The 24,941-nt window shown below is 41.3% G+C and overlaps 1 protein-coding gene across 3 annotated transcripts in view; it reads left to right on the top strand.

Moving 5' to 3' along the window:
* The window catches only part of LOC131941568 (2-oxoglutarate dehydrogenase complex component E1), a 47,932-nt gene that overhangs the window by 17,985 nt on the left and 5,006 nt on the right, over positions 1 to 24,941 (top strand). For all 3 annotated transcript variants that reach the window (XM_059300865.1, XM_059300867.1, XM_059300866.1), the window contains exons 7-16: positions 742 to 896; positions 1,347 to 1,764; positions 2,215 to 2,343; positions 5,850 to 6,029; positions 6,705 to 6,857; positions 17,758 to 17,977; positions 18,916 to 19,066; positions 21,137 to 21,264; positions 22,913 to 23,091; positions 24,539 to 24,610. In XM_059300865.1, coding sequence (XP_059156848.1) covers positions 742 to 896; positions 1,347 to 1,764; positions 2,215 to 2,343; positions 5,850 to 6,029; positions 6,705 to 6,857; positions 17,758 to 17,977; positions 18,916 to 19,066; positions 21,137 to 21,264; positions 22,913 to 23,091; positions 24,539 to 24,610 — 1,785 coding nt within the window. The remainder of the gene's footprint in view (positions 1 to 741; positions 897 to 1,346; positions 1,765 to 2,214; positions 2,344 to 5,849; positions 6,030 to 6,704; positions 6,858 to 17,757; positions 17,978 to 18,915; positions 19,067 to 21,136; positions 21,265 to 22,912; positions 23,092 to 24,538; positions 24,611 to 24,941) is intronic.

The raw sequence follows: 24,941 nt of genomic DNA on the forward strand, positions 1-24,941 counted from the left end.
TCCTATTGGTGTATTGATCAAGCAAACTTTCTTCCATTCAGAATGTGTACTGTCCTATTGGTGTATTGATCAAGCAAACTTTCTTCCATCCAGAATGTGTACTGTCGTTCCATTGGGTTATTGATGAACCAAACTTTCTTCCATCCAGAATGTGTACTGTCCTATTGGTGTATTGATGAACCAAACTTTCTTCCATCCAGAATGTGTACTGTCGTTCCATTGGGTTATTGATCAAGCAAACTTTCTTCCATCCAGAATGTGTACTGTCGTTCCATTGGGTTATTGATGAACCAAACTTTCTTCCATCCAGAATGTGTACTGTCGTTCCATTGGGTTATTGATGAACCAAACTTTCTTCCATCCAGAATGTGTACTGTCGTTCCATTGGGTTATTGATGAACCAAACTTTCTTCCATCCAGAATGTGTACTGTCGTTCCATTGGTGTATTGATCAACCAAACTTTCTTCCATCCAGAATGTGTACTGTCCTATTGGTGTATTGATGAACCAAACTTTCTTCCATCCAGAATGTGTACTGTCGTTCCATTGGGTTATTGATGAACCAAACTTTCTTCCATCCAGAATGTGTACTGTCCCATTGGTGTATTGATCAACCAAACTTTCTTCCATCCAGAATGTGTACTGTCGTTCCATTGGTGTATTGATCAACCAAACTTTCTTCCATCCAGAATGTGTACTGTCCCATTGGTGTATTGATCAACCAAACTTTCTTCCATCCAGAATGTGTACTGTCGTTCCATTGGTGTTGAGTTCATGTTCATCAATGACCTCCAGCAGACAGACTGGATCAGGCGCAGATTTGAAACTCCTGGCATCATGCAGTTCAGTACAGAGGAGCGCCGGTTGATTTTGGCAAGACTGATCAGATCAACAAGGTCTGGTTTAAATGTTGAGTTAGAAGAGATTGTAATAACTGTAATTGTGGCTGTCTATTACAGAAACTTGTTAGATTGTAATAACTGTAATTGTGGCTGTCTATTACAGAAACTTGTTAGATTGTAATAACTGTAATTGTGGCTGTCTATTACAGAAACTTGTTAGATTGTAATAACTGTAATTGTGGCTGTCTATTACAGAAACTTGTTAGATTGTAATAACTGTAATTGTGGCTGTCTATTACAGAAACTTGTTAGATTGTAATAACTGTAATTGTGGCTGTCTATTACAGAAACTTGTTAGAATCTGGAGGAGAAGAAGATTATAGACATTATAATTATTGTAAACAAAATTTGCTTATTCACTTGAATCTTTAATAGCTGCAGGTAGCAGGCAAGAATTGCTTCAATCCACTTGGTTTGATTGTGCTTTCTATTTCAAATGTTTAGATTTGAAGAGTTTTTGGCCCGCAAGTGGTCGTCAGAAAAACGTTTTGGTCTGGAAGGCTGTGAAGTTCTCATCCCTGCTATGAAGACCATCATTGACGCTTCCAGTGCTCTTGGAGTGGACAGCTTCATTATTGGAATGCCACACAGAGGCCGGCTCAATGTCCTGGCCAACGTGTGTCGCAAGCCACTGGAGAAAATCATTTGCCAGTTTGACTCTAAGCTGGAAGCGGCAGATGAGGGGTCTGGGGACGTCAAGTACCACCTGGGCATGTCACACGAGCGCCTGAACCGCGTCACCAACAAGAACATCAAGATTGCTGTTGTAGCTAATCCCTCCCATCTGGAGGCTGTTGATCCAGTGGTGCAAGGCAAGGCTAGGGCTGAGATGTTCTACCGGGGAGATAATGATGGCAAAAAGGTACCATTTCAGCCCCCAGCACTTACCTACTCAATTAGTACTATACATCCTCTCCACTCCACACACTCTGTAATTTAGCACTTGTAGTTGGATATTTTACCACTTATAGTCTAGTTCTGTTGTAGTTGGATATTTACCCCCCCCCCCCCCTTTGTAATCTAGCTCTGTTGGATTACCCTTCTTTGTATTGTAGTTCTGTTGGATATTTCCCCCCCCCCCCCCCTTTTTTTAAAATGTAGTTCTGTTGGATATTCACCCCCCCCCCTTTTTTTTAAAATGTAGTTCTGTTGGATATTCACCCCCCCCCCCTTTTTTTAAATGTAGTTCTGTTGATTATTTACCCCCCCTTTTAATGCAGTTCTAACTTAATTGGATATTTAAACACTCACATCCCTACTGTGTAAAGAAAGGTTTGCTTAAAAATAATGATTCCCTCTGACACTAATGTAGGTGATGCCAATGCTGCTTCACGGGGATGCTGCTTTTGCTGGGCAAGGCATTGTGTATGAATGTCTTCACTTGTCAGACTTACCAGCGTTCACCACCCACGGCACCATCCATCTTGTGGTCAACAACCAGGTAACCACGGCACCATCCATCTTGTGGTCAATAACCAGGTAACCATGGCACCATCTTGTGGTCAATAACCAGGTAACCATGGCACCATCTTGTGGTCAATAACCAGGTAACCATGGCACCATCTTGTGGTCAATAACCAGGTAACCATGGCACCATCTTGTGGTCAATAACCAGGTAACCATGGCACCATCTTGTGGTCAATAACCAGGTAACCATGGCACCATCTTGTGGTCAATAACCAGGTAACCATGGCACCATCTTGTGGTCAATAACCAGGTAACCATGGCACCATCTTGTGGTCAATAACCAGGTAACCATGGCACCATCTTGTGGTCAATAACCAGGTAACCATGGCACCATCTTGTGGTCAATAACCAGGTAACCATGGCACCATCTTGTGGTCAATAACCAGGTAACCATGGCACCATCTTGTGGTCAATAACCAGGTAACCATGGCACCATCTTGTGGTCAATAACCAGGTAACCATGGCACCATCTTGTGGTCAATAACCAGGTAACCATGGCACCATCTTGTGGTCAATAACCAGGTAACCATGGCACCATCTTGTGGTCAATAACCAGGTAACCATGGCACCATCCATCTTGTGGTCAATAACCAGGTAACCATGGCACCATCTTGTGGTCAATAACCAGGTAACCATGGCACCATCTTGTGGTCAATAACCAGGTAACCATGGCACCATCTTGTGGTCAATAACCAGGTAACCATGGCACCATCTTGTGGTCAATAACCAGGTAACCATGGCACCATCTTGTGGTCAATAACCAGGTAACCATGGCACCATCTTGTGGTCAATAACCAGGTAACCATGGCACCATCTTGTGGTCAATAACCAGGTAACCATGGCACCATCTTGTGGTCAATAACCAGGTAACCATGGCACCATCTTGTGGTCAATAACCAGGTAACCATGGCACCATCTTGTGGTCAATAACCAGGTAACCATGGCACCATCTTGTGGTCAATAACCAGGTAAACATGGCACCATCTTGTGGTCAATAACCAGGTAACCATGGCACCATCCATCTTGTGGTCAATAACCAGGTAACCATGGCACCATCTTGTGGTCAATAACCAGGTAACCATGGCACCATCTTGTGGTCAATAACCAGGTAACCATGGCACCATCTTGTGGTCAATAACCAGGTAACCATGGCACCATCTTGTGGTCAATAACCAGGTAACCATGGCACCATCTTGTGGTCAATAACCAGGTAACCATGGCACCATCTTGTGGTCAATAACCAGGTAACCATGGCACCATCTTGTGGTCAATAACCAGGTAACCATGGCACCATCTTGTGGTCAATAACCAGGTAACCATGGCACCATCTTGTGGTCAATAACCAGGTAACCATGGCACCATCTTGTGGTCAATAACCAGGTAACCATGGCACCATCTTGTGGTCAATAACCAGGTAACCATGGCACCATCTTGTGGTCAATAACCAGGTAACCATGGCACCATCTTGTGGTCAATAACCAGGTAACCATGGCACCATCTTGTGGTCAACAACCAGGTAACCATGGCACCATCTTGTGGTCAATAACCAGGTAACCATGGCACCATCCATCTTGTGGTCAATAACCAGGTAACCATGGCACCATCTTGTGGTCAATAACCAGGTAACCATGGCACCATCTTGTGGTCAATAACCAGGTAACCATGGCACCATCTTGTGGTCAATAACCAGGTAACCATGGCACCATCTTGTGGTCAATAACCAGGTAACCATGGCACCATCTTGTGGTCAATAACCAGGTAACCATGGCACCATCCATCTTGTGGTCAATAACCAGGTAACCATGGCACCATCTTGTGGTCAATAACCAGGTAACCATGGCACCATCCATCTTGTGGTCAATAACCAGGTAACCATGGCACCATCTTGTGGTCAATAACCAGGTAACCATGGCACCATCCATCTTGTGGTCAATAACCAGGTAACCATGGCACCATCTTGTGGTCAATAACCAGGTAACCATGGCACCATCCATCTTGTGGTCAATAACCAGGTAACCATGGCACCATCTTGTGGTCAATAACCAGGTAACCATGGCACCATCTTGTGGTCAATAACCAGGTAACCATGGCACCATCTTGTGGTCAACAACCAGGTAACCATGGCACCATCTTGTGGTCAATAACCAGGTAACCATGGCACCATCCATCTTGTGGTCAATAACCAGGTAACCATGGCACCATCTTGTGGTCAATAACCAGGTAACCATGGCACCATCTTGTGGTCAATAACCAGGTAACCATGGCACCATCTTGTGGTCAATAACCAGGTAACCATGGCACCATCTTGTGGTCAATAACCAGGTAACCATGGCACCATCTTGTGGTCAATAACCAGGTAACCATGGCACCATCTTGTGGTCAATAACCAGGTAACCATGGCACCATCTTGTGGTCAATAACCAGGTAACCATGGCACCATCTTGTGGTCAATAACCAGGTAACCATGGCACCATCTTGTGGTCAATAACCAGGTAACCATGGCACCATCTTGTGGTCAATAAACAGGTAACCATGGCACCATCTTGTGGTCAATAACCAGGTAACCATGGCACCATCTTGTGGTCAATAACCAGGTAACCATGGCACCATCTTGTTGTCAATAACCAGGTAACCATGGCACCATCTTGTGGTCAATAACCAGGTAACCATGGCACCATCTTGTGGTCAATAACCAGGTAACCATGGCACCATCTTGTGGTCAATAACCAGGTAACCATGGCACCATCTTGTGGTCAATAACCAGGTAACCATGGCACCATTCATCTTGTGGTCAATAACCAGGTAACCATGGCACCATCTTGTGGTCAATAACCAGGTAACCATGGCACCATCTTGTGGTCAATAACCAGGTGACCATGGCACCATTCATCTTGTGGTCAATAACCAGGTAACCATGGCACCATTCATCTTGTGGTCAATAACCAGGTAACCATGGCACCATCTTGTGGTCAATAACCAGGTAACCATGGCACCATCTTGTGGTCAATAACCAGGTAACCATGGCACCATCTTGTGGTCAATAACCAGGTAACCATGGCACCATCTTGTGGTCAATAACCAGGTAACCATGGCACCATCTTGTGGTCAATAACCAGGTAACCATGGCACCATCTTGTGGTCAATAACCAGGTAACCATGGCACCATCTTGTGGTCAATAACCAGGTGACCATGGCACCATCTTGTGGTCAATAACCAGGTGACCATGGCACCATTCATCTTGTGGTCACTTTATAAGTTACACATTTATAACAAAGTCTGGTTTAACTTCACTTTAGATGAGTAGTTTTATGCCAATTAGATTCTATCACATTTAGATGACTAATTTCATGCCAATATGACCTTTGACCCTATGACATTGAGATGCTAATATGACCCTATGACATTAAGATGCCAATATGACCCTTGACCCTATGTCATTGAGTTGCCAATATGATAACTCCACAACGTTTGACTTTCAGATTGGCTTCACTACTGACCCGCGATCATCCCGCTCCTCCCCCTACTGTACTGATGTAGCCCGTGTGGTCAATGCCCCAATTTTCCATGTGAATGCAGATGACCCCGAGGCTGTGAACTACGTGTGTAAAGTGGCAGCTGATTGGAGGGCTACATTTGGCAAGGACGTTGTCATTGACTTGGTAACTTTTTTAGTGTATCCATCCATTGCTGCTACTGTATGTGGCTTGTCTCACTACAATGTATCCATCCATTGCTGCTACTGTATGTGGCTTGTCTCACCACAATGTATCCATCCATTGCTACTACTGTATGTGGCTTGTCTCACCACAATATATCCATCCATTGCTGCTACTGTATGTGGCTTGTCTCACTACAATGTGTCCATCCATTGCTACTGTATGTGGCTTGTCTCACTACAATGTATCCATCCATTGCTGCTGTATGTGGCTTGTCTCACCACAATGTATCCATCCATTGCTGCTGTATGTGGCTTGTCTCACCACAATGTATCCATCCATTGCTGCTACTGTATGTGGCTTGTCTCACTACAATGTATCCATCCATTGCTGCTACTGTATGTGGCTTGTCTCACCACAATGTATCCATCCATTGCTGCTACTGTATGTGGCTTGTCTCACCACAATGTATCCATCCATTGCTGCTACTGTATGTGGCTTGTCTCACTACAATGTATCCATCCATTGCTGCTACTGTATGTGGCTTGTCTCACCACAATGTGTCCATCCATTGCTGCTACTGTGTGTGGCTTGTCTCACTATAATTAAGTCTGCCTGCTTACCTATTCTTAAGATGCTTGATATTTGATCCTTATGAGTTTGATCCTATACTACCAGGTGTGCTATAGAAGATTTGGGCACAATGAAATTGATGAGCCCATGTTCACTCAACCTCTCATGTACAAAAAGATTGCTAAACAACCCACTGTGTTGGCCAAATATGCAGAGCACCTCATCAACAACAACATTGTTACACAGGAAGAATATGAGGTAAAGATCAAACACTTATGTACACTGTCTTTGTGAAGTAAGTTTAACCGTTCACAGGCGGGGCATTAAATGATTCTACATACTGCACCACCAGGCAAACAAGATGCCTTTTTCAACCATGACAGTTTATGGTTGATGTTTTTTTTTGTGACAGTTGTTAGTGAGCATGTCAATTTATGGTGCAGCTAAAAGTCTGTCTGAATCTACCTGTCAATGTATGGTGGGCTATAGATATGGTGTATGTAAAAGCAAGTCTGTCTGAATCTACCTGTCAATGTATGGTGGGCTATAGATATGGTGCAGCTAAAAGTCTGTCTGAATCTACCTGTCAATGTATGGTGGGCTATAGATATGGTGTATGTAAAAGTCTCTGAATCTACCTGTCAATGTATGGTGGGCTATAGATATGGTGTAGGTAAAAGTCTGTCTGAATCTACCTGTCAATGTATGGTGGGCTATAGATATGGTGTAGGTAAAAGTCTGTCTGAATCTACCTGTCAATGTATGGTGGGCTATAGATATGGTGTAGGTAAAAGTCTGCCTGAATCTACCTGTCAATGTATGGTGGGCTATAGATATGGTGTAGCTAAAAGTCTGCCTGAATCTACCTGTCAGTGTATGGTGGGCTATAGATATGGTGTATGTAAAAGTCTCTGAATCTACCTGTCAATGTATGGTGGGCTATAGATATGGTGTAGCTAAAAGTCTGCCTGAATCTACCAGTCAATGTATGGTGGGCTATAGATATGGTGTATGTAAAAGTCTGCCTGAATCTACCTGTCAATGTATGGTGGGCTATAGATATGGTGTATGTAAAAGTCTCTGAATCTACCTGTCAATGTATGGTGGGCTATAGATATGGTGTAGCTAAAAGTCTGCCTGAATCTACCTGTCAATGTATGGTGGGCTATAGATATGGTGTATGTAAAAGTGTCTGAATCTACCTGTCAATGTATGGTGGGCTATAGATATGGTTTATGTAAAAGTCTCTGAATCTACCTGTCAATGTATGGTGGGCTATAGATATGGTGTAGCTAAAAGTCTGTCTGAATCTACCTGTCAATGTATGGTGGGCTATAGATATGGTTTATGTAAAAGTCTCTGAATCTACCTGTCAATGTATGGTGGGCTATAGATATGGTGCAGCTAAAAGTCTGTCTGAATCTACCTGTCAATGTATGGTGGGCTATAGATATGGTGTATGTAAAAGTCTCTGAATCTACCTGTCAATTTATGGTGGGCTATAGATATGGTGTATGTAAAAGTGTATGAATCTACCTGTCAATGTATGGTGGGCTATAGATATGGTGCAGCTAAAAGTCTGCCTGAATCTACCTGTCAATGTATGGTGGGCTATAGATATGGTGTATGTAAAAGTCTCTGAATCTACCTGTCAATGCATGGTGGGCTATAGATATGGTGTATGTAAAAGTGTCTGAATCTACCTGTCAATGTATGGTGGGCTATAGATATGGTGCAGCTAAAAGTCTGTCTGAATCTACCTGTCTGTGTATGGTGGGCTATAGATATGGTGTATGTAAAAGTGTCTGAATCTACCTGTCAATGCATGGTGGGCTATAGATATGGTGCAGCTAAAAGTCTGTCTGAATCTACCTGTCAATGTATGGTGGGCTATAGATATGGTGTATGTAAAAGTCTCTGAATCTACCTGTCAATGTATGGTGGGCTATAGATATGGTGTAGCTAAAAGTCTGCCTGAATCTACCAGTCAATGTATGGTGGGCTATAGATATGGTGTATGTAAAAGTCTCTGAATCTACCTGTCAATGTATGGTGGGCTATAGATATGGTGTATGTAAAAGTCTCTGAATCTACCTGTCAATGCATGGTGGGCTATAGATATGGTGTAGGTAAAAGTCTGTCTGAATCTACCTGTCAATGTATGGTGGGCTATAGATATGGTGCAGCTAAAAGTCTGTCTGAATCTACCTGTCAATGTATGGTGGGCTATAGATATGGTGTATGTAAAAGTCTCTGAATCTACCTGTCAATGTATGGTGGGCTATAGATATGGTGTATGTAAAAGTGTCTGAATCTACCTGTCAATGTATGGTGGGCTATAGATATGGTGTATGTAAAAGTCTGTCTGAATCTACCTGTCAATGTATGGTGGGCTATAGATATGGTGTAGCTAAAAGTCTGCCTGAATCTACCTGTCAGTGTATGGTGGGCTATAGATATGGGGTATGTAAAAGTCTGTCTGAATCTACCTGTCAATGTATGGTGGGCTATAGATATGGTGTATGTAAAAGTGTCTGAATCTACCTGTCAGTGTATGGTGGGCTATAGATATGGTGTAGCTAAAAGTCTGCCTGAATCTACCTGTCAATGTATGGTGGGCTATAGATATGGTGCAGCTAAAAGTCTGTCTGAATCTACCTGTCAATGTATGGTGGGCTATAGATATGGTGTATGTAAAAGTCTCTGAATCTACCTGTCAATGTATGGTGGGCTATAGATATGGTGTAGGTAAAAGTCTGTCTGAATCTACCTGTCAATGTATGGTGGGCTATAGATATGGTGTATGTAAAAGTGTCTGAATCTACCTGTCAATGTATGGTGGGCTATAGATATGGTGTATGTAAAAGTCTCTGAATCTACCTGTCAATTTATGGTGGGCTATAGATATGGTGTATGTAAAAGTGTCTGAATCTACCTGTCAATGTATGGTGGGCTATAGATATGGTGTATGTAAAAGCAACTCTGCCTGAATCTACCTGTCAATGTATGGTGGGCTATAGATATGGTGTATGTAAAAGTCTCTGAATCTACCTGTCAATGTATGGTGGGCTATAGATATGGTGTATGTAAAAGCAAGTCTGCCTGAATCTACCAGTCAATGTATGGTGGGCTATAGATATGGTGTATGTAAAAGTCTCTGAATCTACCTGTCAATGTATGGTGGGCTATAGATATGATGTATGTAAAAGTGTCTGAATCTACCTGTCAATGTATGGTGGGCTATAGATATGGTGCAGCTAAAAGTCTGTCTGAATCTACCTGTCAATGTATGGTGGGCTATAGATATGGTTTATGTAAAAGTCTCTGAATCTACCTGTCAATGTATGGTGGGCTATAGATATGGTGTATGTAAAAGCAAGTCTGCCTGAATCTACCTGTCAATATATGGTGGGCTATAGATATGGTGTATGTAAAAGTCTGTATGAATCTACCTGTCAATGTATGGTGGGCTATAGATATGGTGTAGCTAAAAGTCTGCCTGAATCTACCTGTCAATGTATGGTGGGCTATAGATATGGTTGTAGCTAAAAGTCTGCCTGAATCTACCTGTCAATGTATGGTGGGCTATAGATATGGTGTATGTAAAAGTCTGCCTGAATCTACCTGTCAATGTATGGTGGGCTATAGATATGGTGTAGGTAAAAGTCTGCCTGAATCTACCTGTCAATGTATGGTGGGCTATAGATATGGGGTATGTAAAAGTCTGTCTGAATCTACCTGTCAATGTATGGTGGGCTATAGATATGGTGTATGTAAAAGTCTCTGAATCTACCTGTCAATGTATGGTGGGCTATAGATATGGTGTATGTAAAAGTCTGTCTGAATCTACCTGTCAATGTATGGTGGGCTATAGATATGGTGCAGCTAAAAGTCTGTCTGAATCTACCTGTCAATGTATGGTGGGCTATAGATATGGTGTATGTAAAAGTCTCTGAATCTACCTGTCAATGTATGGTGGGCTATAGATATGGTGTAGGTAAAAGTCTTGTCTGAATCTACCTGTCAATGTATGGTGGGCTATAGATATGGTGTAGCTAAAAGTCTGCCTGAATCTACCTGTCAGTGTATGGTGGGCTATAGATATGGTGTATGTAAAAGTCTGTCTGAATCTACCTGTCAATGTATGGTGGGCTATAGATATGGTGTATGTAAAAGTGTCTGAATCTACCTGTCAATGTATGGTGGGCTATAGATATGGTGTATGTAAAAGTCTCTGAATCTACCTGTCAATGCATGGTGGGCTATAGATATGGTGTATGTAAAAGTGTCTGAATCTACCTGTCAATGTATGGTGGGCTATAGATATGGTGTATGTAAAAGCAACTCTGCCTGAATCTACCTGTCAATGTATGGTGGGCTATAGATATGGTGTATGTAAAAGTCTCTGAATCTACCTGTCAATGTATGGTGGGCTATAGATATGGTGTATGTAAAAGCAAGTCTGCCTGAATCTACCAGTCAATGTATGGTGGGCTATAGATATGGTGTATGTAAAAGTCTCTGAATCTACCTGTCAATGTATGGTGGGCTATAGATATGATGTATGTAAAAGTGTCTGAATCTACCTGTCAATGTATGGTGGGCTATAGATATGGTGCAGCTAAAAGTCTGTCTGAATCTACCTGTCAATGTATGGTGGGCTATAGATATGGTTTATGTAAAAGTCTCTGAATCTACCTGTCAATGTATGGTGGGCTATAGATATGGTGTATGTAAAAGCAAGTCTGCCTGAATCTACCTGTCAATATATGGTGGGCTATAGATATGGTGTATGTAAAAGTCTGTATGAATCTACCTGTCAATGTATGGTGGGCTATAGATATGGTGTAGCTAAAAGTCTGCCTGAATCTACCTGTCAATGTATGGTGGGCTATAGATATGGTTGTAGCTAAAAGTCTGCCTGAATCTACCTGTCAATGTATGGTGGGCTATAGATATGGTGTATGTAAAAGTCTGCCTGAATCTACCTGTCAATGTATGGTGGGCTATAGATATGGTGTAGGTAAAAGTCTGCCTGAATCTACCTGTCAATGTATGGTGGGCTATAGATATGGGGTATGTAAAAGTCTGTCTGAATCTACCTGTCAATGTATGGTGGGCTATAGATATGGTGTATGTAAAAGTCTCTGAATCTACCTGTCAATGTATGGTGGGCTATAGATATGGTGTATGTAAAAGTCTGTCTGAATCTACCTGTCAATGTATGGTGGGCTATAGATATGGTGCAGCTAAAAGTCTGTCTGAATCTACCTGTCAATGTATGGTGGGCTATAGATATGGTGTATGTAAAAGTCTCTGAATCTACCTGTCAATGTATGGTGGGCTATAGATATGGTGTAGGTAAAAGTCTTGTCTGAATCTACCTGTCAATGTATGGTGGGCTATAGATATGGTGTAGCTAAAAGTCTGCCTGAATCTACCTGTCAGTGTATGGTGGGCTATAGATATGGTGTATGTAAAAGTCTGTCTGAATCTACCTGTCAATGTATGGTGGGCTATAGATATGGTGTATGTAAAAGTGTCTGAATCTACCTGTCAATGTATGGTGGGCTATAGATATGGTGTATGTAAAAGTCTCTGAATCTACCTGTCAATGCATGGTGGGCTATAGATATGGTGTATGTAAAAGTGTCTGAATCTACCTGTCAATGTATGGTGGGCTATAGATATGGTGCAGCTAAAAGTCTGTCTGAATCTACCTGTCAATGTATGGTGGGCTATAGATACGGTGTATGTAAAAGTGTCTGAATCTACCTGTCAATGTATGGTGGGCTATAGATATGGTGTATGTAAAAGCAAGTCTGCCTGAATCTACCTGTCAATGTATGGTGGGCTATAGATATGGTGTATGTAAAAGTCTCTGAATCTACCTGTCAATGTATGGTGGGCTATAGATATGGTGTATGTAAAAGCAAGTCTGCCTGAATCTACCAGTCAATGTATGGTGGGCTATAGATATGGTGTATGTAAAAGTCTCTGAATCTACCTGTCAATGTATGGTGGGCTATAGATATGGTGTATGTAAAAGTGTATGAATCTACCTGTCAATGTATGGTGGGCTATAGATATGGTGCAGCTAAAAGTCTGTCTGAATCTACCTGTCAATGTATGGTGGGCTATAGATATGGTTTATGTAAAAGTCTCTGAATCTACCTGTCAATGTATGGTGGGCTATAGATATGGTGTATGTAAAAGCAAGTCTGCCTGAATCTACCTGTCAATGTATGGTGGGCTATAGATATGGTGTATGTAAAAGTCTGTATGAATCTACCTGTCAATGTATGGTGGGCTATAGATATGGTGTAGCTAAAAGTCTGCCTGAATCTACCTGTCAATGTATGGTGGGATATAGATATGGTTGTAGCTAAAAGTCTGCCTGAATCTACCTGTCAATGTATGGTGGGCTATAGATATGGTGTATGTAAAAGTCTCTGAATCTACCTGTCAATGTATGGTGGGCTATAGATATGGTGTAGCTAAAAGTCTGCCTGAATCTACCTGTCAATGTATGGTGGGCTATAGATATGGTGTATGTAAAAGTGTCTGAATCTACCTGTCAATGTATGGTGGGCTATAGATATGGTTTATGTAAAAGTCTCTGAATCTACCTGTCAATGTATGGTGGGCTATAGATATGGTGTAGCTAAAAGTCTGTCTGAATCTACCTGTCAATGTATGGTGGGCTATAGATATGGTTTATGTAAAAGTCTCTGAATCTACCTGTCAATGTATGGTGGGCTATAGATATGGTGCAGCTAAAAGTCTGTCTGAATCTACCTGTCAATGTATGGTGGGCTATAGATATGGTGTATGTAAAAGTCTCTGAATCTACCTGTCAATTTATGGTGGGCTATAGATATGGTGTATGTAAAAGTGTATGAATCTACCTGTCAATGTATGGTGGGCTATAGATATGGTGCAGCTAAAAGTCTGCCTGAATCTACCTGTCAATGTATGGTGGGCTATAGATATGGTGTATGTAAAAGTCTCTGAATCTACCTGTCAATGCATGGTGGGCTATAGATATGGTGTATGTAAAAGTGTCTGAATCTACCTGTCAATGTATGGTGGGCTATAGATATGGTGCAGCTAAAAGTCTGTCTGAATCTACCTGTCTGTGTATGGTGGGCTATAGATATGGTGTATGTAAAAGTGTCTGAATCTACCTGTCAATGCATGGTGGGCTATAGATATGGTGCAGCTAAAAGTCTGTCTGAATCTACCTGTCAATGTATGGTGGGCTATAGATATGGTGTATGTAAAAGTCTCTGAATCTACCTGTCAATGTATGGTGGGCTATAGATATGGTGTAGCTAAAAGTCTGCCTGAATCTACCTGTCAATGTATGGTGGGCTATAGATATGGTGTATGTAAAAGTCTCTGAATCTACCTGTCAATGTATGGTGGGCTATAGATATGGTGTATGTAAAAGTCTCTGAATCTACCTGTCAATGTATGGTGGGCTATAGATATGGTGTAGCTAAAAGTCTGCCTGAATCTACCTGTCAATGTATGGTGGGCTATAGATATGGTGTAGGTAAAAGTCTGCCTGAATCTACCTGTCAATGTATGGTGGGCTATAGATATGGTGTAGCTAAAAGTCTGCCTGAATCTACCTGTCAATGTATGGTGGGCTATAGATATGGTGTATGTAAAAGTCTCTGAATCTACCTGTCAATGCATGGTGGGCTATAGATATGGTGTAGGTAAAAGTCTGTCTGAATCTACCTGTCAATGTATGGTGGGCTATAGATATGGTGCAGCTAAAAGTCTGTCTGAATCTACCTGTCAATGTATGGTGGGCTATAGATATGGTGTATGTAAAAGTCTCTGAATCTACCTGTCAATGTATGGTGGGCTATAGATATGGTGTATGTAAAAGTGTCTGAATCTACCTGTCAATGTATGGTGGGCTATAGATATGGTGTATGTAAAAGTCTGTCTGAATCTACCTGTCAATGTATGGTGGGCTATAGATATGGTGTAGCTAAAAGTCTGCCTGAATCTACCTGTCAGTGTATGGTGGGCTATAGATATGGGGTATGTAAAAGTCTGTCTGAATCTACCTGTCAATGTATGGTGGGCTATAGATATGGTGTATGTAAAAGTGTCTGAATCTACCTGTCAGTGTATGGTGGGCTATAGATATGGTGTAGCTAAAAGTCTGCCTGAATCTACCTGTCAATGTATGGTGGGCTATAGATATGGTGCAGCTAAAAGTCTGTCTGAATCTACCTGTCAATGTATGGTGGGCTATAGATATGGTGTATGTAAAAGTCTCTGAATCTACCTGTCAATGTATGGTGGGCTATAGATATGGTGTAGGTAAAAGTCTGTCTGAATCTACCTGTCAATGTATGGTGGGCTATAGATATGGTGTATGTAAAAGTGTCTGAATCTACCTGTCAATGTATGGTGGGCTATAGATATGGTGTATGTAAAAGTCTCTGAATCTACCTGTCAATTTATGGTGGGCTATAGATATGGTGTATGTAAAAGTGTCTGAATCTACCTGTCAATGTATGGTGGGCTATAGATATGGTGTATGTAAAAGCAAGTCTGCCTGAATCTACCTGTCAATGTATGGTGGGCTATAGATATGGTGTATGTAAAAGTCTCTGAATCTACCTGTCAATGTATGGTGGGCTATAGATATGGTGTATGTAAAAGCAAGTCTGCCTGAATCTACCAGTCAATGTATGGTGGGCTATAGATATGGTGTATGTAAAAGTCTCTGAATCTACCTGTCAATGTATGGTGGGCTATAGATATGATGTATGTAAAAGTGTCTGAATCTACCTGTCAATGTATGGTGGGCTATAGATATGGTGCAGCTAAAAGTCTGTCTGAATCTACCTGTCAATGTATGGTGGGCTATAGATATGGTTTATGTAAAAGTCTCTGAATCTACCTGTCAATGTATGGTGGGCTATAGATATGGTGTATGTAAAAGCAAGTCTGCCTGAATCTACCTGTCAATATATGGTGGGCTATAGATATGGTGTATGTAAAAGTCTGTATGAATCTACCTGTCAATGTATGGTGGGCTATAGATATGGTGTAGCTAAAAGTCTGCCTGAATCTACCTGTCAATGTATGGTGGGCTATAGATATGGTTGTAGCTAAAAGTCTGCCTGAATCTACCTGTCAATGTATGGTGGGCTATAGATATGGTGTATGTAAAAGTCTGCCTGAATCTACCTGTCAATGTATGGTGGGCTATAGATATGGTGTAGGTAAAAGTCTGCCTGAATCTACCTGTCAATGTATGGTGGGCTATAGATATGGGGTATGTAAAAGTCTGTCTGAATCTACCTGTCAATGTATGGTGGGCTATAGATATGGTGTATGTAAAAGTCTCTGAATCTACCTGTCAATGTATGGTGGGCTATAGATATGGTGTATGTAAAAGTCTGTCTGAATCTACCTGTCAATGTATGGTGGGCTATAGATATGGTGCAGCTAAAAGTCTGTCTGAATCTACCTGTCAATGTATGGTGGGCTATAGATATGGTGTATGTAAAAGTCTCTGAATCTACCTGTCAATGTATGGTGGGCTATAGATATGGTGTAGGTAAAAGTCTTGTCTGAATCTACCTGTCAATGTATGGTGGGCTATAGATATGGTGTAGCTAAAAGTCTGCCTGAATCTACCTGTCAGTGTATGGTGGGCTATAGATATGGTGTATGTAAAAGTCTGTCTGAATCTACCTGTCAATGTATGGTGGGCTATAGATATGGTGTATGTAAAAGTGTCTGAATCTACCTGTCAATGTATGGTGGGCTATAGATATGGTGTATGTAAAAGTCTCTGAATCTACCTGTCAATGCATGGTGGGCTATAGATATGGTGTATGTAAAAGTGTCTGAATCTACCTGTCAATGTATGGTGGGCTATAGATATGGTGCAGCTAAAAGTCTGTCTGAATCTACCTGTCAATGTATGGTGGGCTATAGATACGGTGTATGTAAAAGTGTCTGAATCTACCTGTCAATGTATGGTGGGCTATAGATATGGTGTATGTAAAAGCAAGTCTGCCTGAATCTACCTGTCAATGTATGGTGGGCTATAGATATGGTGTATGTAAAAGTCTCTGAATCTACCTGTCAATGTATGGTGGGCTTTAGATATGGTGTATGTAAAAGCAAGTCTGCCTGAATCTACCAGTCAATGTATGGTGGGCTATAGATATGGTGTATGTAAAAGTCTCTGAATCTACCTGTCAATGTATGGTGGGCTATAGATATGGTGTATGTAAAAGTGTATGAATCTACCTGTCAATGTATGGTGGGCTATAGATATGGTGCAGCTAAAAGTCTGTCTGAATCTACCTGTCAATGTATGGTGGGCTATAGATATGGTTTATGTAAAAGTCTCTGAATCTACCTGTCAATGTATGGTGGGCTATAGATATGGTGTATGTAAAAGCAAGTCTGCCTGAATCTACCTGTCAATGTATGGTGGGCTATAGATATGGTGTATGTAAAAGTCTGTATGAATCTACCTGTCAATGTATGGTGGGCTATAGATATGGTGTAGCTAAAAGTCTGCCTGAATCTACCTGTCAATGTATGGTGGGATATAGATATGGTTGTAGCTAAAAGTCTGCCTGAATCTACCTGTCAATGTATGGTGGGCTATAGATATGGTGTATGTAAAAGTCTGCCTGAATCTACCTGTCAATGTATGGTGGGCTATAGATATGGTGTAGGTAAAAGTCTGCCTGAATCTACCTGTCAATTTATGGTGGGCTATAGATATGGGGTATGTAAAAGTCTGTCTGAATCTACCTGTCAATGTATGGTGGGCTATAGATATGGTGTATGTAAAAGTCTGTCTGAATCTACCTGTCAATGTATGGTGGGCTATAGATATGGTGTATGTAAAAGTCTGTCTGAATCTACCTGTCAGTGTATGGTGGGCTATAGATATGGTGTATGTAAAAGTCTGTCTGAATCTACCTGTCAATGTATGGTGGGCTATAGATATGGTGTAGCTAAAAGTCTGTCTGAATCTACCTGTCTGTGTATGGTGGGCTATAGATATGGTGTATGTAAAAGTGTCTGAATCTACCTGTCAATGTATGGTGGGCTATAGATATGGTGTATGTAAAAGCAAGTGTGTCTGATTGTGCAGGAGGAAATCTCCAAGTATGACAAGATCTGTGAAGAAGCTTACTCCCTGGCCAAGAAGGAAACAGCTGTCAGCAATATTGACTGGCTCGACTCCCCATGGAGTGGATTTTTTGAAGGTCGTGACCCCATGATGCTGCCCACAACTGGAGTGTCTGAAGAATGTTTGAAACACATTGGCACTGTGTTCAGTACCCCACCAGAGGACTTTGTTATACATGGGGGTTAGTCACATTCACATCTTAGCTCACTGTGACATTCACATCTTAGCTCCCAGTGACATTCACACCTTAGCTCCCAGTGACATTGACATCTTAGCTCCCAGTGACATTGACACCTTAGCTCCCAGTGACATTGACATCTTACCCAGTGACATTCACATCTTAGCTCCCAGTGACATTCACATCTTAGCTCCCAGTGACATTCACATCTTAGCTCCCAGTGACATTCACATCTTAGCTCCCAGTGACATTGACACCTTAGCTCCAAGTGACATTGACATCTTAGCTCCCAGTGACATTGACACCTTAGCTCCCAGTGACATTCACATCTTAGCTCCCAGTGACATTCACATCTTAGCTCCCAGTGACATTGACACCTTAGCTCCCAGTGACATTGACACCTTAGCTCCCAGTGACATTGACATCTTACCCAGTGACATTGACACCTTAGCTCCCAGTGACATTGACACCTTAGCTCCAAGTGACATTGACATCTTAGCTCCCAGTGACATTGACACCTTAGCTCCCAGTGACATTGACATCTTACCCAGTGACATTGACATCTTAGCTGACATTGACATCTTACCCAGTGATATTGATATCTTAGCTCCCAGTGCCATTGACATTGACATCATACCCAGTGACATTGACATCTTAGCTGCCAGTGACATTGACATCTTAGCTGCCAGTGACATTGACATCTTAGCTGCCAGTGACATTGACATCTTACTCAGTGACATTGACATCTTAGTTGCCAGTGACATTGACATCTTAGCTGCCAGTGACATTGACATCTTAGCTGCCAGTGACATTGACATCTTACTCAGTGACATTGACATCTTAGCTGCCAGTGACATTGACATGGTTCAAGAAGAAACTTGTAACTAGTCCTATTCTTCCCATCTCAGTCTATGGTTGAAGAAGAAACTTGTGTATTTTAGGCCTGAAGAGAGTGCTGAAGGCGCGTGCGGATATGGTGGAGAACCGGCAGGCTGACTGGGCTCTGGGTGAGGCCCTAGCCTTTGGTTCCCTCCTGAAAGAAGGGATTCATGTGCGACTAAGTGGTCAGGATGTGGAGCGCGGCACATTCAGGTCAGATCTGCATTGTTTGCTGCTTGTTTATAGGCAGGCTTTTAAATAATAAAATAGCTCTAGGCATAGGGACAAACAGCATTGAAGTACACACAATTTGTTCTTATGTGCTGCTTCCTCAATGCTACTCAAGTATGTACATCCATTTCCATTGAGTCCTTTAGATCAGGGGTCGGCAACCTCATGCCTCATGCTTCTCTTTTGATGTCAGGATGCAGCTCTTCAGCTCCATGCACAAATATTAATAATTATTTTTTTTTAGAACTAATAAAGTAATGAATCATATAATAATAAACAATAAACACTCCCTATTCTATTAGAATATTTAGTTACTCCCTATTTCAATGCACTTCCTTGTTTTCTAAAACTGAGTAATTTTAATGTAAACAATGCCTGTGCTTGGATCATATTTATCGGGGCAATGTTTACCCACACTACCCCCCATCATGCTGTATGAAAGCCTTGAGTGTAAGTTAATCACTCATCACCTAAGTATCGGGGATAGGAAGTGTCCATCTTGTGAACCTGATTAACTACTGCAGGGGTGCCGCGTACGGTCCCTAGCTTGGTTTAATCATCTAGTGTCATGTGCCGCATTATCAATATTGTAGGGTGCTCCTTAAAAACTAACGTAGGTACGTAGTGCTCGTAGTGCGTAGGCGCCTGATTCGATTTAGTGAGAGACTGATTGTATCCATAGCCTATCGCGTTGTTTAAAATGAATGATGGCGCCATGGTGCTCACTGGAAAGTCCAGGGCGCCAAATCTCACCCTGCAGGGGCACCTGAGCACGTGCCTACTTTGATATAGTCTGCAATAATTGTTGCCCATCGTGTCTTTAGTGTATAGCGTTTTTTTTTTTAACTATCGTGGGGTCATAGTGCGTCAAATTTTTTCCTGTAGTAACTTTTGCTTCCCGGTCTGAGTTTAATATTTAGCCAGTTCAAACTTGAGTTGGAATTTGGTTCTATGTTCGCAAGCAATGCTCTTTTGTTTCCTAACGAGGATCTAGCTAAATCTAGATTCAAATTGTAATTAGTCTATTTCTTTGAAATAAATCTGAGTTTGAGTAACATTGCCTATTTCATGATTATTCTGTTTTGTGATCATCTAACATAAGACTTATTTACCTTGTATTTTAAAATAAACGAGCCGACCCGCGGCATATCATACGCCGCTATTTAGTTGTTTTTTCTACTTTTCAGTTATTCATAATTTGTGAATTCGACACTACCAACGCTGCCACTGAAAATATTTCTTTAAAACACTATAAGTAGCTCAGCTCGTTAAGGACGATAACCCCCTCCCCCCACGTTTAAAATCGTTTCAAACTAAAGTATCTACCCCTAATAGTCGTCACTAAACCCGATTGTTTGTAAACATTTAGAGTGAACACAGCTCACCTGACCATGTAGGGGTGGGGCTGGTAGGGCGCGCGTTTACAGCTTGTTTTCTAGCGTCTCCCAGAAGAGAATTATATATATAGATGTGAAATTACTAAAAGTTAATACAGTTTTCAACTAGTGTGGAAAATCCAGGCTTGTTGCTAAAAAAATTGTTAGGGTAGGCAGCCCTGTTCTGGAACTGATTTCCAGTTTTAGTAGTTAAATCATATTTGTGTGTCCAATGATCTATTTCTTGACTGCACCAGCTTTGAAGTCATGAAAAAAAAATGTTGGGTCCCTTGTAAAAATGTTGGTTTTAAATTAAAAGAAAAATGATGGACCCCCTTGTTAAAATGTTGGTTTTAATTTAAAAGAAAAATGATGGGCCCCTTGTTAAAATGTTTGTTTTAAATTAAAATAAAAATGATGGGCCCCTTGTTAAAATGTTTGTTTTAAATTAAAAGAAAAATGTTGGGTACTTGTAAAAATGTTTGTTTTGAATTGAAAGAAAAATGTTGGGTCCTGTAAAAATGTTTGTTTTGAATTGTAAGAAAAATGTTGGGCCCCTTGTAAAAATGTTTGTTTTAAATTAAAAGAAAAATGTTGGGTACTTGTAAAAATGTTTGTTTTAAATTAAAAGAAAAATGATGGGCCCCTTGTAAAAATGTTTGTTTTGAACTTGCAGCCATCGTCACCATGTGCTGCATCACCAGACCATTGACAAGAAGACAATAGTCCCATTGAACAAGTTGTATCCAGACCAGGCCCCCTACACCGTCTGCAACAGTTCACTCTCAGAGTATGGTGTACTAGGTAGGACTGTCCTCTCTATGGTGTACTAGGTAGGACTGTCCTCTCTATGGTGTACTAGGTAGGACTGTCCTCTCTCTCTGGTGTACTAGGTAGGACTGTACTCTCTCTATGGTGTACTAGGTAGGACTGTCCTCTCTCTATGGTGTACTAGGTAGGACTGTCCTCTCTCTATGGTGTACTAGGTAGGACTGTCCTCTCTCTATGGTGTACTAGGTAGGACTGTCCTCTCTCTATGGTGTACTAGGTAGGACTGTCCTCTCTATGGTGTACTAGGTAGGACTGTCCTCTCTCTCTGGTGTACTAGGTAGGACTGTCCTCTCTCTATGGTGTACTAGGTAGGACTGTCCTCTCTCTCTGGTGTACTAGGTAGGACTGTCCTCTCTCTATGGTGTACTAGGTACGACTGTCCTCTCTCTGGTGTACTAGGTAGGACTGTCCTCTCTCTATGGTGTAAGGTAGGACTGTCCTCTCTATGGTGTACTAGGTAGGACTGTCCTCTCTCTATGGTGTACTAGGTAGGACTGTCCTCTCTCTATGGTGTACTAGGTAGGACTGTCCTCTCTCTATGGTGTACTAGGTAGGACTGTCCTCTCTCTATGGTGTACTAGGTAGGACTGTCCTCTCTCTATGGTGTACTAGGTACGACTGTCCTCTCTCTATGGTGTACTAGGTACGACTGTCCTCTCTCTGGTGTACTAGGTAGGACTGTCCTCTCTATGGTGTACTAGGTAGGACTGTCCTCTCTCTATGGTGTACTAGGTAGGACTGTCCTCTCTCTCTGGTGTACTAGGTAGGACTGTCCTCTCTCTATGGTGTACTAGGTAGGACTGTCCTCTCTCTCTGGTGTACTAGGTAGGACTGTCCTCTCTCTGGTGTACTAGGTAGGTCTGTCCTCTCTCTCTGGTGTACTAGGTAGGACTGTCCTCTCTATGGTGTACTAGGTAGGACTGTCCTCTCTCTCTGGTGTACTAGGTAGGACTGTCCTCTCTCTATGGTGTACTAGGTAGGACTGTCCTCTCTCTATGGTGTACTAGGTAGGACTGTCCTCTCTCTGGTGTACTAGGTAGGTCTGTCCTCTCTCTATGGTGTACTAGGTAGGACTGTCCTCTCTCTATGGTGTACTAGGTAGGACTGTCCTCTCTCTGGTGTACTAGGTAGGACTGTCCTCTCTCTGGTGTACTAGGTAGGACTGTCCTCTCTCTATGGTGTACTAGGTAGGACTGTCTTCTCTCTCTGGTGTACTAGGTAGGACTGTCCTCTCTCTATGGTGTACTAGGTAGGACTGTCCTCTCTCTCTGGTGTACTAGGTAGGACTGTCCTCTCTCTATGGTGTACTAGGTAGGACTGTCTTCTCTCTCTGGTGTACTAGGTAGGACTGTCCTCTCTATGGTGTACTAGGTAGGACTGTCCTCTCTCTGGTGTACTAGGTAGGACTGTCCTCTCTCTCTCTGGTGTACTAGGTAGGACTGTCCTCTCTCTGGTGTACTAGGTAGGACTGTCCTCTCTCTCTGGTGTACTAGGTAGGACTGTCTTCTCTCTCTGGTGTACTAGGTAGGACTGTCCTCTCTCTGGTGTACTAGGTAGGACCTATTCTCTTTCTCTGGCGTTTAAAGGTTTTTCTTTAGCCATCCCTAATTTATTTTTGCAGGGTTTGAAGTGGGTTACTCCATAACCAACCCCAATGCGCTTGTCATTTGGGAGGCCCAGTTTGGGGACTTTGCCAACACTGCCCAGTGCATCATTGACCAGTTCATTTCAAGTGGTCAAGCTAAGTGGGTCAGACAGTCTGGCATTGTCCTTCTCCTTCCTCATGGCTTTGAAGGCATGGTAAGTTTACCAATGTATACCTACCTTATATAAAACAGCAAGAGATATTTTGTCTTTAAAACAAACGCTGGTTTTTACTGGTTTACTTTGACCTCTCCACGGCATGCTGGCACATGGGGAAAAAAACTATTTTTTTGGGGAGGGGCCTAAATAGTTGGTCTGGCTGTTATTGATATCATTTACCTGTCGCTTGACCACCTTTTTTTACCGTCATCACAATAATGATGGCTGCCGAAAACAACAATACCGTGATTCCATTTTTAAAAAAAAATGTTTCATGTCATTTCAGAAATATACTTAAAATCCTTATTTTTGCATTTTATTTAACGATACTGGTCTAGTTTTAACAATGGATGATTTGTGTTTGATGCAAACTTGCCATTTGTACATTTTTTTGGTCTAACTGAGAATATCAAGCAGAACCTAAAAAAAAAAGCAAAACATGAAATGCTTTATTTATTATTGTTCTAAACATGCTGAAAATATATTCTAAACTATAAAAAATTATAACTTGCTTTCTATTAAACTGTCATTAATGTTTTAAAAGTCATGCAGGGTTAAAACAAAACCTATTAAAAATAACTTGATCGAGACAACAGCTAACTAAGCCCGCCCATTTAGCCTGTGTATTTGAATGGGGAGAAATCTAGCAGACTGAACAGCAGTGAACAGTCAGTCGCTTCACAACAACACTCCTTAAAAAACTAACCCAACGTTTCACTGAAAATCAGCCATATCATCGTAGCCATTTAAAAACAAACGCGTTTTTTTCACAAATCATTTTCTAGACTACTGATTAAATTAGATAAATATAATTGGTAGCAAATTAAAGGTAAGTAAATGTAGTTTTTAATTGTTTAAGTCATATTGAACAATAATGAAGTTTATAATCATAGGGGACAAACTAATATAGGGTGGGGATGAAAAATCGCTATTTAACAGATTTCATTTTTTTTTATGGCTGCTAAGATATACAATTTTTTATTAAGCCACCGTGATTCCTTGACGGGTTGGCACTAGGTAAAATAGGTAACTTATGTTTGGATAATTTGGCTCTGTTCTTTTTGGATGGATCAAATATCATTTTGTCAGTTCTAATTTTAAAACGCTCTGTGTGATAAGCCTATTGGCAGAAACATTCTGTCTTAATTTACAATGAGCTTTAAAAATCATTTAAATGTTACAATGGTATTATATCTAGTATAGAAAAAAATGCTTTTAATACTTACAATTTTTGTAACTTTTTTTACCGTAGTTTCTATCTGTATGATGATTTGTTATTATAAATAGGTTAAATTATTAATTTTAATCTACTTGAACAGTTATTTTAATATTAAATTTAAATATTTTTTTATTATGAGTTTGTGATATACAAAATAAAGCTACCAACCTAAGCACATTTGTAATAAACTTTAATAGCAATGATGGGATATCTTTTTTTCTCTAGGGTCCAGAACACTCAAGCGCCAGACTGGAAAGATTCCTGCAGCTAAGTAATGATGATCCAGACTACTTCCCTGTAAGTCATTTCATGCCATTTTGTCAACTCTGACAAAACTGTTGCGTGTAAAGCTTTTCAAATGGGATATTTCCCTACAATTTCATTTGATGGGATATCAAAAACTTACAAACTGGGATAAAGTTGGGGTGGCATGGTCAGATCAGTAAAGCTCATTGTTAAAAAAGTAAGGTTCTTCTTCCAAACCCAATGGTCTATGGGGCAAGTGAAGTAGAGTTCACCTATTTCTGTGACCTCGGCATATGAAGGGATAGTGTGGTCAGCAATATGCCCAGCCACGTGGACTGGATGGACTAAGGGATGGTCTACTGACTTGAAATTGGATTCAAAC

This window comes from Physella acuta, unplaced genomic scaffold (genome assembly GCF_028476545.2).
Source record: "Physella acuta isolate Inbredline_101_S28 unplaced genomic scaffold, ASM2847654v3 ptg000365l, whole genome shotgun sequence".
In the NCBI taxonomy this organism is placed as follows: Eukaryota; Metazoa; Mollusca; class Gastropoda; family Physidae; genus Physella; species Physella acuta.